This window comes from Anomaloglossus baeobatrachus, chromosome 11 (assembly GCF_048569485.1).
Source record: "Anomaloglossus baeobatrachus isolate aAnoBae1 chromosome 11, aAnoBae1.hap1, whole genome shotgun sequence".
NCBI classification, from domain to species: domain Eukaryota; kingdom Metazoa; phylum Chordata; class Amphibia; order Anura; family Aromobatidae; genus Anomaloglossus; species Anomaloglossus baeobatrachus.
The window spans coordinates 154,057,518-154,071,081 of record NC_134363.1 but is presented as its reverse complement, the minus strand read 5'-3'; the positions used below and the strand labels follow the sequence as shown (position 1 = coordinate 154,071,081).

Genomic DNA, 13,564 nt, shown 5'->3' with positions numbered 1-13,564 from the left:
TTATAGTGTGCCTGTGTATAGATAGGTGTATGTATATATATATATATATATATATATATATATATATATATATATATATATATATATATATATATATATATATATATATATATATATATATATAGACACAAAAATATATATATATATATTATTTTTATGTGTGTATGTATATATGTGTGCATATGTATTTTTTACATGTGCACATAGTATACATACACAAAAAAATTATATATGTATACTAATTTAATATATATACACACACATATATATATATTATATATACATACACACAAGCAGGATAAAAAAAAAATATGGGACAGCTTTTAGAAGTTTGGAAGGAGCACGGAATGTCATCTTTCAAGGCCCTTAAGTGCTGCCCACTAAATCGGACCCACGCCAGCTAGCGCCTTGCTTTACGCACACTGGCATCCACATATGGCAGAGTCCAGACGCCTAAAATAAACCGCCAGTGTCTGGACAGTCAGTCAGTCTGGGTGGCAGACCCTCCTCGCTCAGCTTGCCCTAGTTATGTATAAAACCACCTACACACAATGCAGCAGCCCCGTCACCAGTCTGGTGCCAGGTGTCTTCAGGAGTGGCTGGGCAATAAAATACAACAGGCTGCCTATTCCTAGAAAGAATTGATTATGGCCATTAAAAAAAGGATATGGCGGTACATAAAGTAAGATCTCCAGTTTATTGTATGCCCTGGCGATTCTACACAGCATTACCGGAATAGGAAACTGACATGTAGATGATAGAGGAAGGATGGCGTATATAGAGCCGTCTGTCTGCACCACTATCATGTCACCACCTACAGTCGCTAGCTTGGGGGGGGATGGGAGGTGAAGACTGTCTGCACCTGTCCCGGCCATATAAGTGACCACATCTGCATCCATAGACTTTCCATCCACTGCTCTGTAATCAATCGCTTTAACCGCAGAGAATCCTGCCCAATTATTTATATCACAGAATGACATCAACACACTGAATTTGAAGCAGGGTTGCCATCAGGTCACACTAAATGCCACTTAAAAAGGAACCACTGTTTGTTGACTCGCAGCCCAGCGACAACCTGGTCACCTTCCTAGCACCAATAGGTGACAGATCATCTCCCTTCCAAAGTTGTAAGACACAAACAGCAAAGACTTAGGTTACCAGGAGGTCAGATCTCCTTACAACAACACAGGGACAGAACATGGGAGGAAGTCACCCTGATCACCCACAATCTGGACAAGTGCAAATTACACCTTTATGACCAGCAATAACTTCTGCTTCGCTGCCCCCAAACAAACTTGAACTGTAATTAACCCATCAGTTGTAAATAGGAAGAAAAAAAAAAGAATGGGGGGGCTGGAGCCATAAAAGCTCCCTATATATCACCCTCTATAGAGAAATCATTAACCCCTCCCTGCTCAAACAAGGCTGACCAATAACCAATAGGTCTATACTTCACCCAAATATACGCAATATTGATTATTCACCCTTTGGCTGCCAAAACTAAAACACTATCATACCAAACTTTTATTTTCCTTCATTAGTCGATAACCAGGATCTTGACATCCAAATTGATCGGGGGAGGAGTAGCCGATTACATGATCTATTGATTCATCACATATCAAAACTTGTTTTTTTATTTTAGCTGCCGGTGGTCTTACATTTTAGAGATTGTGCCTATTCATAAAAAAGAAACATATTCCAAAAGAAAGTGTAAATATTTACTTAACAGACGGAATGTTTGTGATGTACATTGTTAACCCTGCAGCTGCCAGAATCAAGGTATAAATCCGCCAGTCAGTAAATGAGCTTGGAAATCAGAAACTAGCAAATTATATAAAAGTATAATAAAATATGGAGGGATGATGTGATTTTATAGGTTTGGGAATAAACTCCATACAGTAGCATCCATTACAGTTATTGTAACATTAACCTCAAACGGTGGTCAGTGAATGAGCCTGGAGAGCAGAAATTAAATAAAAATTAGGGATGATGTGATTTTATAGGTTTGGAATAAACTCCATAGAATCCATTACAGTTACCTTATACCTGTATTCACACTGCTTAAAACTGATACGTTTTTTTACCATATATTAACCCATCCATGACAGTTACCCTATAACTGTATAGACATTGCTTGGAGGAAAAAAAAAAAAAAAAAAAAAAAAGGGGTTATGATTATGACCTGATACTAGATAACTTTTTATTTTAGCCATATATTCATTTTACAGGGCTATCTATAGTATCCATTACTGTATCTACACTGCTTACAATGTATCAGTTTACACTTTATCTCTTATGACTTGATACTTTACTTTTTTTTGCCGTATACTCATTTTATAGGTTTGCGTTCACATCGAATACTCTCTAGTTCCCATAACTGTATCCACACTGCTTAAAAAAAAAAAGCATTAAGTGATATATTGTGTCTTATGAACCATTACTAGATTTATCCATTACAGTTACCTTATAACTGTATCCACACTGCTCATAAAGGGTATCATTACCTTTTTTTGCCATGTATTCATTTTATAGGGTTGTGTACACATGGAATAAACTCAGTAGTATCCATATTGCTTAAAGGGTTAAGTGATACATTGTATCAGTACTTTTTTTTGCCATTTATTGTATAGGGTTATGTACACATCACAAATGGAATAAAGTCAGTAGTATCCATACTGCTTATAAAGGGTTGACACTTTTTTGCCATCTATTTTATAGGGTTGTGTACACATGGAATAAATTCAGTAGTATCCATCATACTGCTTATAAAGGGTTAAGTGACACTTTGCCATCTATTTTATAGGGTTGTGTACACATGGAATAAATTCAGTAGTATCCATACTGCTTAAAGGGTTAAGTGATACATTGTACCATTACTTCCCCCCATATGTTCATTTTATAGGGTTGTGTACACATGGAATAAACTAGTATCCATTACTGTATCCACACTGCTAAGAAAGGGTTAAGTGATACAATGTATCATTACCTTTTTTTTGCCATGTATTTAGTGTATAGGGTTATGTACACATGGAATAAAATTAGTAGTATTAAAGGGTTAAGTGATACATTATATCATTACTTCCCCCCCCAATATGTTCATTGTATAGGGTTGTGTACACATGGAATAAACTCTAGTATCCATTACTGTATCCACACTGCTAAGAAATGGTTAAGTGATACTATGTACTCCCCCCATCAGTTCATTTTATAGGGTTGTGTACACATGGAATAAACTCAGTAGCATCCATACTGCTTAAAGGGTTATACATTGTACCATTACTCTTCCTCCCCCCCCATGTATTCATTTTATAGGGTTGTGTACACATGGAATAAACTACTATCCATTACTGTATCCACACTGCTAAGAAAGGGTTAAGTGATACATTGTATCATTACTTTTTCCCCCCATATTCACTCACCCATCCATTACAGTTACATTATAATTCAATCCACATCCCTTCTAAAGGGTTAACCGATGCATTGTATCATACGAATTATTTTTTATTTTTTTTTTGTAAACTTTCCCGACCCGACTCACCCTGGGCGCTTTCCTCTTGTACTTGTTGCTGTAGTCGAACTTGTCCTTCATCTCGTCCAGCAGTCGGCCGATCCGTGTCTGCTCGTCGTCGCTGGCGTAGTCCTGTGCCAGGAGGATGTATGCCCTCCAGTTGGCGGAGTCGAAGCCCCAGTGGCAGGTGCGGTTTTCCAGCGCCTTGTGTGAATGCACCACGAACTTGTGCGGCGCGTAGAGCAGGCGGCAGTCCAGGCACTGGATGCAGGGGGCGCTGGGGTTGCCGTACAGCTCGGGGACGAACAGTCCTTTGCATTTCCCGAAGCACTCGTGGTAGACCCTGAAGCTCTTCTCCGTCACCTCCAGCTCCAGGCTGCCCCCGTCCTTCTTGCTGCAGCGCGGCGGGTAGCTGCCCCCGTACAGCAGCGCGTTGCACAGCCTCTCGGCGTCGGTCTTGGTGATCAGGCCGCAGGAGGGCGCAGAGAACGGCAGGATGCCCATGACTTTCAGGATCTCCAGCTGATCGGCCGTGCATCGGGAGCAATAGACGTGCAATTCGTCGCACACCGAGTTGATCTGCTGCAGGCTGAAGTCCCTCAGCACGGAGTTGAGGATTTGGGGGAGACACAGCCTCTTCTCCCCGCCGACCACGAAGCAGGAGATGGTTTCCCCTTCCAGGATGGTCTCGCACCTCTCCGTGGAGCGATCGGACGGGATGAAGAGGGGCCCCCCGGGGATTACCGGCGGAGGCTGCACCGGCAGCGGCAGGACCGGCTCCGGCTCCTTCCCACTGTCCTTCTTATGGTACATATCCTGCGCCCAGCGCGCGGAGAAGGCGGCCGGGCCCCCCAAGGAGCTCATGGAGCTCAGGTGGAACTGCTCCAGGGTCTTCTGCAGCCCCGGGTGAGGCTGGAAGCTCCTGCTCACAGTCTCCATCATTGGATACAATGTAACAAACTGTAGAAACAAATAATCTTCAACAACTTCAGGAGGGGGGGGGGGAGATGAAGAATCACAGCAGCTCCATGTCCAGAGAAGTGTCAAACTCTCCAAGTGTCCAAACAACCAATACTCCAAAAAATAAAAAAAAAAAATCCAAATGTGGGACCCCCCCAAAAACTTTCCACCAGAAAAAAAAAAAGTGAAAAAAGGGCAACGTCAAACCAAAAAATGTAGTTTGAGGAGTTTTGTCTTCATGTTCTCACATTGGAAGTAGTTGCAGGAGCTGCGCTGCCGAGCGTGCACCCTGCCTGACTGCTGAGCTCCTGCCCTGTGTCTGAGGCGGCAGCCGCAGCTCCCTCCTCCCCCCGACCGTGTCTGTCTGTCCCCTCCCTCCCCGATTTTCCTCTCCCTTCTCCACCCCCTTTCTCTCTCTCTGTTTGTTGGTGTCTGCCTCAGTCATTGAATCCCAGCCAAGAATGTGACCAACTCCCCAGGCTGGCTCTTCCAGGAACAACCTCTCCCCCCTCACTCTCTCTCTCCCCCTCCCTTCTGCTGCTGAAGTTTTTTTTTTTTTTTTTGCTGCAAAACGGAAAAAAAAAACGTCTGTGGAAAGGAAGGTAAATATTATGGTTGTGGGAGCAAGGGAAGAAATAAAAGTGATGCGGGCGGGCAGCAGAAAAAAATAGACGGCGGGAGGGGGGAGGGGACGGTTCAGCAGGTAATCGGTCTCATCTGTGGCTTTCTAACCTCGGAAGGGGCTTGTCCTGGTGAGTTATTTTCAGTTTTCCTCTCCCTGGTAACTAATTTATGGGCTCTTTATGTTTGTTTTTGATTTGTGTATAGATGTTATTTATTTGTTGCACAAAGCTAGATCTTTACAGTGAGTATTTGCAGCTGATTTAAGGCTATGTGCGCACAGTGCGGTTTTTGCGGCGTTTTTGCGCGTTTTTCGGGTGCGTTTTTGGCCTCAAAACTGCAGGACTTTGCTTCCCCAGCAAAGTCTATGAGTTTTCTTTTTTGCTGTCCGCACACATCTGTTTTTTTTACCTGCGATTTTGAGTTAAAAAAAAAAATGGACATGTCAGTTCTTTCCTGCGTTTTTCTGCGTTTTCCCCCCATGCAATGCATTGGAAAAACGCAGCAAAACGCAGAGATCAAAAACGCAGCCAAAAACGCATCAAATCACGTTTTTTTGACGCAGGTGCGTTTTTGTGCGTTTTTAGCGGCCAAAAATGCACAAAAACGCAGCGTCAAAAAGACGCAGTGTGCGAACCTAGCCTTAAACTAGCGTGTTGGTAGGAAAAACTCTGCATAAAATACACGGTTTTTTTAATGCGGTTTCATCCTATTTACTTGAGATGGTAAAAAACGTCACAAGAATTGATGACGGATTTGGTAAAAGGACTCGATCAACAAGGCAAAAATAAGGCTGCTGTCACACATCCGGCTTAATCCGGCTCAAAAACCTATGCAACGGATGCGGCGAAAAAACGGATCCGCTGCATAAGTTTTTCCATGCGGCCCGTCCGTTTTTTGACGGATGCGGCTTGATACTGAGCATGCGCAGTGCAAAAAAACGCATCCGGCGGCCGGATGCGGTTTTTGCCGCAGGACGCCGCATCCAGCATCCATAGGCTTGCATTGTAAATCGCGCCGTATCCGGCGCGATGCGTTTTTTTCGCCGCACCAAAGAACGTGCCAGGCAACGTTCCATCCGGCCGCCGCATGGGCTAAATATGCCGCATCCGGCAAAAACAGGATGCAACGCAAGGCCATGCGGCACAATAATGCAAGTCTATGCGGGGAAAGAATGCAACCGTTTTTGTTTGCCGCCGGTTGCGTTTTTTCCTGTATTGCCGTGCCGTATTGTGCCGTTCAGCAAAAACCGGATGTGTGAAAGCAGCCTAAGCAGCGTGTGCACAAGGTTTTAGAAATCATTCACTTCACAGGTTCGGTAAAGTTGTTGTTTTGGTTTTTTTTGTTTTGTTTATTTTGTATGTGGGTTTTTTTGTTAAGTGATTTAGCTTGAATCACCGGATAGGCATTTTTGGACTATTTTGCAAGTGTTCTCGCTTCGTTTAAAAAAAAAAAAAAAACCCGGCATTTTATTCCCTAATGGATGTTTTTTTTTTTAAAAAAAAATAAAATGCTTAAAATATTCAAAAAAGCCTTCTTTATGGATTTTTTTTTTTTTTTAAAAAAAGCACAACAAAAATGCTTAAAAATAATTTAAAAAAAAAAAAAACACTAGCGTTTTATTCTTTTTGATTTAAAAAAAAGCTTAAGAAAAATGCTTAAAAATACTCACAAAAGACCACTAGCATTTTATTCCTTATGGATATAAAAAAATAAATTGCACAAAAAATGCTTAAAAATACTAAAAAAAAAACAAAAACAGCTAGCATTTCTGTAAGTGGCTTCTATTTCAAAAATTTTACCCCGCGCGTTCCAATTTACCAATCAATTTTGCCCCTATCTACATAATGGGGAAAAAGTGAAACGAAAAGTGTATCCGCACCGTCGCATTTACAATCACGAAATTTTTCACAGACACCTGATGTGATCCAGGGAACATCGTAGACTGTTTTGACAGGAAAATTTAACCCCGCGTTTTACAGTTACACTCCAAAAAACATGCCTCCATTAAAGTAAATGGAGCCTGGAACTACAGGTTATTAGTAGGAGCTCTGAGTGGTTGCTATAGGAACAAAAAACATTCATAGTTTAAGAAGCTTATATGTGAGGTAATAAGATGTCGGTGGGGAGACGGATAGAGAGAGACAGACAGGAAAAAGACAGAGAGATGGAAAGAGACAGACCTGGAAAGAGACAGACAGACATGCAGACAGAGACAGGCAGACAGGGAAGGAGGAGACAGCCAGAGAGACAGACAAAGATAGATGGGGAAAGACACAGACCTTGATAGAGAAAGACGGGGAAAGAGACAGAGAAATAGAGACAGACAAGGAAAGAGACAGACAGAGACAGGCAGACAGGGAAAGAGACAGACAGGAAAAGACACAGACAAAGAGACGGGGAGACAGACGGGGAAAGACAGATGGGGAAAGAAACAGATAGAGACACACAAGGAAAGAGACAGACAGGCAGACTGGGGAAAGAGACAGACCTGGGACAGAGACAGACCTGGGACAGAGACAGACCTGGAAAAAGGCAGACGGAGCACATTACTTGGCCAATTTAGTTAAATCTGTGTGGAATATCTGTGGTGTTGTTATCTATGTTGTGAAATGCTTCTATTAGCTTAGTTTTTGCCTTTTAATAATTACATTTCTATTTGTTTTGTGGTTTTTGTGTGCAGAATACATTTTTGTTAATACATTCTATTTTGTTAACAGCAGTTATTAACCCGGGCGAAGCCGGGTAGTACAGCTAGTATATATATATATATATATATATATATATATATATATTTATATTACAAACCTGGTGAAAATTTCTCAGACTTCTGTGCTATCTAACAGTCTGAGAATAGTGGACACCACACGGGTGCTACTAGTTTGCCATCAGTGAGCTGTCATCCGTTATCATGGACCTATAGGCATGGATTGGCTAGTGTCTCAAAACAAAGTTAACGGGGTTGTCCACTACTTTAGTATTGATGGAATATTTTTAGGATATGTCATCAATGACTGATCAGCCGTGGTCCAACACCCGACACCTCCACTGATCAGTTGATCTCGGTGCCGGCGGCAGCAGGAAATACTCCATTCTGGAGCTGGCTCGTCAACGGATAGCGTCTGGGTACTACACATCCGCCTCATATTGATTTGAATGTGAGGCGGATGAGTAGTACTAACAGTTAACGGAGCAGCTCCAGAACTGAGCATTTCCGGCTGTCTGCTGGAGCCACCGGAACTGAGAACTGCTGATAGGCGGGGGTGCGGGGTGTAGGACCCCAATTGATCAGACATTGGTGAACCATCCTATGGATAGGCCATCAATGTAAAAGTAGTGGCCAACTTTTTTAACAAGTCTGCACATTTTATTTATTTTAGTTTTTTTCTCACTCTTCCAATAAAACTGGTATGGGAACAGCCCCCTAAACTATAATACATACAGTTAGGTCCAGAAATATTTGGACAGTGACACGATTTTGGCGAGTTGGGCTCTGCATGCCACCACATTGGATTTGAACTGAAACCTCTACAACAGAATTCAAGTGCAGATTGTAACGTTTAATTTGAAGGTTTGAACAAAAATATCTGATAGAAATTGTAGGAATTGTCACATTTCTTTACAAACACTCCACATTTTAGGAGGTCAAAAGTAATTGGACAAATAAACCAAACCCAAACAAAATATTTTTATTTTCAATATTTTGTTGCGAATCCTTTGGAGGCAATCACTGCCTTAAGTCTGGAACCCATGGACATCACCAAACGCTGGGTTTCCTCCTTCTTAATGCTTTGCCAGGCCTTTACAGCCGCAGCCTTCAGGTCTTGCTTGTTTGTGGGTCTTTCCATCTTAAGTCTGGATTTGAGCAAGTGAAATGCATGCTCAATTGGGTTAAGATCTGGTGATTGACTTGGCCATTGCAGAATGTTCCACTCTTTTGCACTCATGAACTCCTGGGTAGCTTTGGCTGTATGCTTGGGGTCATTGTCCATCTGTACTATGAAGCGCCGTCCGATCAACTTTGCGGCATTTGGCTGAATCTGGGCTGAAAGTATATCCCGGTACACTTCAGAATTCATCCGGCTACTCTTGTCTGCTGTTATGTCATCAATAAACACAAGTGACCCAGTGCCATTGAAAGCCATGCATGCCCATGCCATCACGTTGCCTCCACCATGTTTTACAGAGGATGTGGTGTGCCTTGGATCATGTGCCGTTCCCTTTCTTCTCCAAACTTTTTTCTTCCCATCATTCTGGTACAGGTTGATCTTGGTCTCATCTGTCCATAGAATACTTTTCCAGAACTGAGCTGGCTTCATGTGGTGTTTTTCAGCAAATTTAACTCTGGCCTGTCTATTTTTGGAATTGATGAATGGTTTGCATCTAGATGTGAACCCTTTGTATTTACTTTCATGGAGTCTTCTCTTTACTGTTGACTTAGAGACAGATACACCTACTTCACTGAGAGTGTTCTGGACTTCAGTTGATATTGTGAACGGGTTCTTCTTCACCAAAGAAAGTATGCGGCGATCATCCACCACTGTTGTCATCCGTGGACGCCCAGGCCTTTTTGAGTTCCCAAGCTCACCAGTCAATTCCTTTTTTCTCAGAATGTACCCGACTGTTGATTTTGCTACTCCAAGCATGTCTGCTATCTCTCTGATGGATTTTTTCTTTTTTTTCAGCCTCAGGATGTTCTGCTTCACCTCAATTGAGAGTTCCTTAGACCGCATGTTGTCTGGTCACAGCAACAGCTTCCAAATGCAAAACCACACACCTGTAATCAACCCCAGACCTTTTAACTACTTCATTGATTACAGGTTAACGAGGGAGACGCCTTCAGAGTTAATTGCAGCCCTTAGAGTCCCTTGTCCAATTACTTTTGGTCCCTTGAAAAAGAGGAGGCTATGCATTACAGAGCTATGATTCCTAAACCCTTTCTCCGATTTGGATGTGAAAACTCTCATATTGCAGCTGGGAGTGTGCACTTTCAGCCCATATTATATATAGAATTGTATTTCTGAACATGTTTTTGTAAACAGCTAAAATAACAAAACTTGTGTCACTGTCCAAATATTTCTGGACCTAACTGTATATGTTCTATCCATGATAAACTGGTTTCTGAATCCGCTATCTACACGCAGAAACCTTAAGTACAAATTGGATTATGGTACCAGATAAATAGTTCTGCTATATGATGCACTTAATCGATGTGCTAACCTGTACACATAAATAGAACCACTACACTAGACCCCAAAATGAATTCTGACCTCTAACATTACTTTACACCCCAAAACTTATTCATACTACCGTCTGAATTGCTCACTCCAGACCAAACTGCAAACTTTCTTGGCATATTCCCTGTGTAGGTCATGAATATATAGTAGAGTTGGGTCTGACCTTTTGGGAACACATATTTGGAGAGCTTGGCCTTTATGTTGTGCTTCGAGGTGCATGCGCGAGACTCTCCATTCATATGATAGGAGCGTGTCCTACACAGCTCTGGCTCGTGGTCACTTGCACCTCACGTGACGCTCAGTGGCTTCAAGACCCAGTGCCACAATGTCCATATATGAAGACCACTCAAGTGAGCAAAACCATTTATGCTCTTCCACGATCTGATCTGTTTTCCATAGACTCCCATGTTGAAACAAAAAACGGATCCTGCAAAAATCAATATTTTTAAAACGGACAAAAAAAAGTTGTGTATGCGGAACTTTTTTTGCCAACGGATCCAGTCTAACGGATGATTACTGGACGTGTGAACTCAGCCGTAATGGCCTTTTAGGATGTGCCCCTGAAGTGATTGAGAACAACAGCACTGCTCTTGAGCTGAGCTTACTAATTGGTTTCCGTCAGCAAAGACACCCCCCCCCCCTAATTGAGCAGTCATGTGATCTCAGGCAATTAGTCTGAATCTGATGCATTACTATAGGGAGCTGCCTCCCACTCACTGGTCCCAGTACCTCCTCACTGGTGGACGCAGACAGAAGTGGGCCTCTGTGCAACAGTATCTGGACCCTTTTGCAGTCCAATAGCTCAGCAAAATGCACAATTCTGCCTGCTTTGGTGGTAGTAATGGTCCCCTGGCCCTCGCCAATGGCCCGTCTGTCCCCTGGCCCCCGCCAATGGCCCGTCTGTCCCCTGGCCCTCGCCAATGGCCTGTCCGTCCCCTGAGCTTCCTCTTTCCTCTCCATCTCTGTTTTCTGCATCCTCACCCATGTACTATGCCCCACTACTATTGATGCCCTAATACAGCAAAGCCTTTTTATTGCATGACCAGTCAGTGTCCAATTTATATACCTCTGGACAACCCCTTTAACTAACAAAAATTTATCTGCACCATGAATTCCAGCATAAGGAATGTTCAAAAAGATTCCTGATTACAGGAACTGACAATCTAAGGCTCTTTATTCTCTTTATTTTTTTTATTTAGCGCTAACATATTCCGCAGCGCTTTACATACATTAATATCACTGTCCTCATTCGGGAATTTAGATTGTGAGACCCATCAGTTTGTCTTTGCAGTGTGGGAGTAAACCCATGCCAGCACGGGGAGAACATACAAATTCCTTGCAGATGCTGTCCTTGGTGGGATTTGAGCCAAAGACCCCAGCGCTGCAAGACTGCAGTGCTAACCACTGAGCCACCACAAGACTGCAGTGCTAACCACTGAGCCACCACAAGACTGCAGTGCTAACCACTGAGCCACCACAAGACTGCAGTGCTAACCACTGAGCCACCACAAGACTGCAGTGCTAACCACTGAGCCACCACAAGACTGCAGTGCTAACCACTGAGCCACCACAAGACTGCAGTGCTAACCACTGAGCCACCACAAGACTGCAGTGCTAACCACTGAGCCACCACAAGACTGCAGCGCTAACCACTGAGCCACCACAAGACTGCAGCGCTAACCACTGAGCCACCACAAGACTGCAGCGCTAACCACTGAGCCACCACAAGACTGCAGCGCTAACCACTGAGCCACCACAAGACTGCAGCGCTAACCACTGAGCCACCACAAGACTGCAGCGCTAACCACTGAGCCACCACAAGACTGCAGTGCTAATGACTGAGCCACCACAAGACTGCAGCGCTAACCACTGAGCCACCACAAGACTGCAGTGCTAATCACTGAGCCACCTTGTTGCCCACATGGATGAGCACACATGTCCAGTAATCATCCGTTAGAATGGATCCTGCAGAAATCCATTGTTAAAAAAAAGTTCTGCAAACACAACTTTTTTTTTTTAAACGTTGCAGTCTATGGTTAACGGATCTGTTAATGGATTACTATTTAACCATCCGTTTTTGGGGTTTGTTTTTTTTTTCTTACAAATGGATGCTAAATAGCAATACGGTAATGGATTGTTCCTCCATAGACTCCAATGTTGAAAAAAACAGATCCAGCAGGAATCATTTTGACAATGGATCCTGCAGAGATCCATTCTAGCGGATGACAACGAGACATGTAAACTCAGCCTAAGGCCTGCAACACACATCCGTGCCTCCGGTACAAGTTTGGTACGTTTTTGCATGTACCGGAGACATGTTGACCAATGTTACCCTATGGGTGATGGCACACACGCGTAAAATCACACGGAACGTGTGTCCGTGTGGTAAGTACGTGTGTGCGTTTTCCCGCACGGACGACATGTCCATTTTTGGCCGTCAACACGCAGGCACGGACTCGCTAATGTCTATGGGTCTGTGCCTGCACGGACGGCACATGTAGCATGTCTGTGTTCAGCACGTACCGTCCATGTGCGTTTTTAATCCAAACATCAGCAACACTTTTTTCCAATCTATCAGGTCAATTGTCAAATGTCCTGATGTTTCACTTGGTGATGCACTAGGCCAAGGACGTGATGGTGATATGGCAGTATGCTTGAAATTTAGGTGGAAATTTGCGCATTTCTCCATAAAGAATATTAAAATGGCCATGCGTCTTCCTTAGTTTGACAAGGGGGTGGATCCGCATCCTTTTTTCAACAGGTGGTTCATATTCAAGCATATGTCTCCTAACCCCAAATCTCCGAGATATCAACCATAGCAAATACATGGTTGCTTCATTGGAGAGAGACATTTTGGAGTCAGTCTAATGAGTGGAAGAGCCTAAAAACAATGATTTGAAATGTTTTTAAACCTTATCCACTGATGAGGGACGGAAATTGACCAATTAACAACACCAGGATCTCATGATGAAGGATTAACAACATTATTTGGGTAAGAGTGCGGACCTCTAAAAACGGACGGCACACGGATTGCATACGTACGTATTTTATGCCAATACGGACATTCCACACGTACACACGGAGAGCATACGCCATCACACGGATGTCATACGTACGGGAGAAACACCCCTAAAAAACGGAACACGGACCCGAAAAACGGAACGTGAGACACGTACGTTTTTTATGCGGAAGTGTGTTTTAGGCCTAAAAGAGCTCGGACAAATCTAAGACGTGGGCT

At 43.2% G+C, this 13,564-nt stretch overlaps 1 protein-coding gene across 2 annotated transcripts in view; it reads right to left on the bottom strand.

Annotated features, from left to right (window-relative positions):
* Nucleotides 1-4,771, bottom strand: part of SKI (SKI proto-oncogene) — a 96,647-nt gene extending 91,876 nt beyond the window's left edge. For both annotated transcript variants that reach the window (XM_075328895.1, XM_075328896.1), the window contains exon 1: nucleotides 3,539-4,771. In XM_075328895.1, the coding sequence (XP_075185010.1) occupies nucleotides 3,539-4,450 (912 nt within the window). In that variant the 5' untranslated portion in view covers nucleotides 4,451-4,771. The remainder of the gene's footprint in view (nucleotides 1-3,538) is intronic.
* Between the last annotated feature and the right edge of the window lie 8,793 nt (nucleotides 4,772-13,564).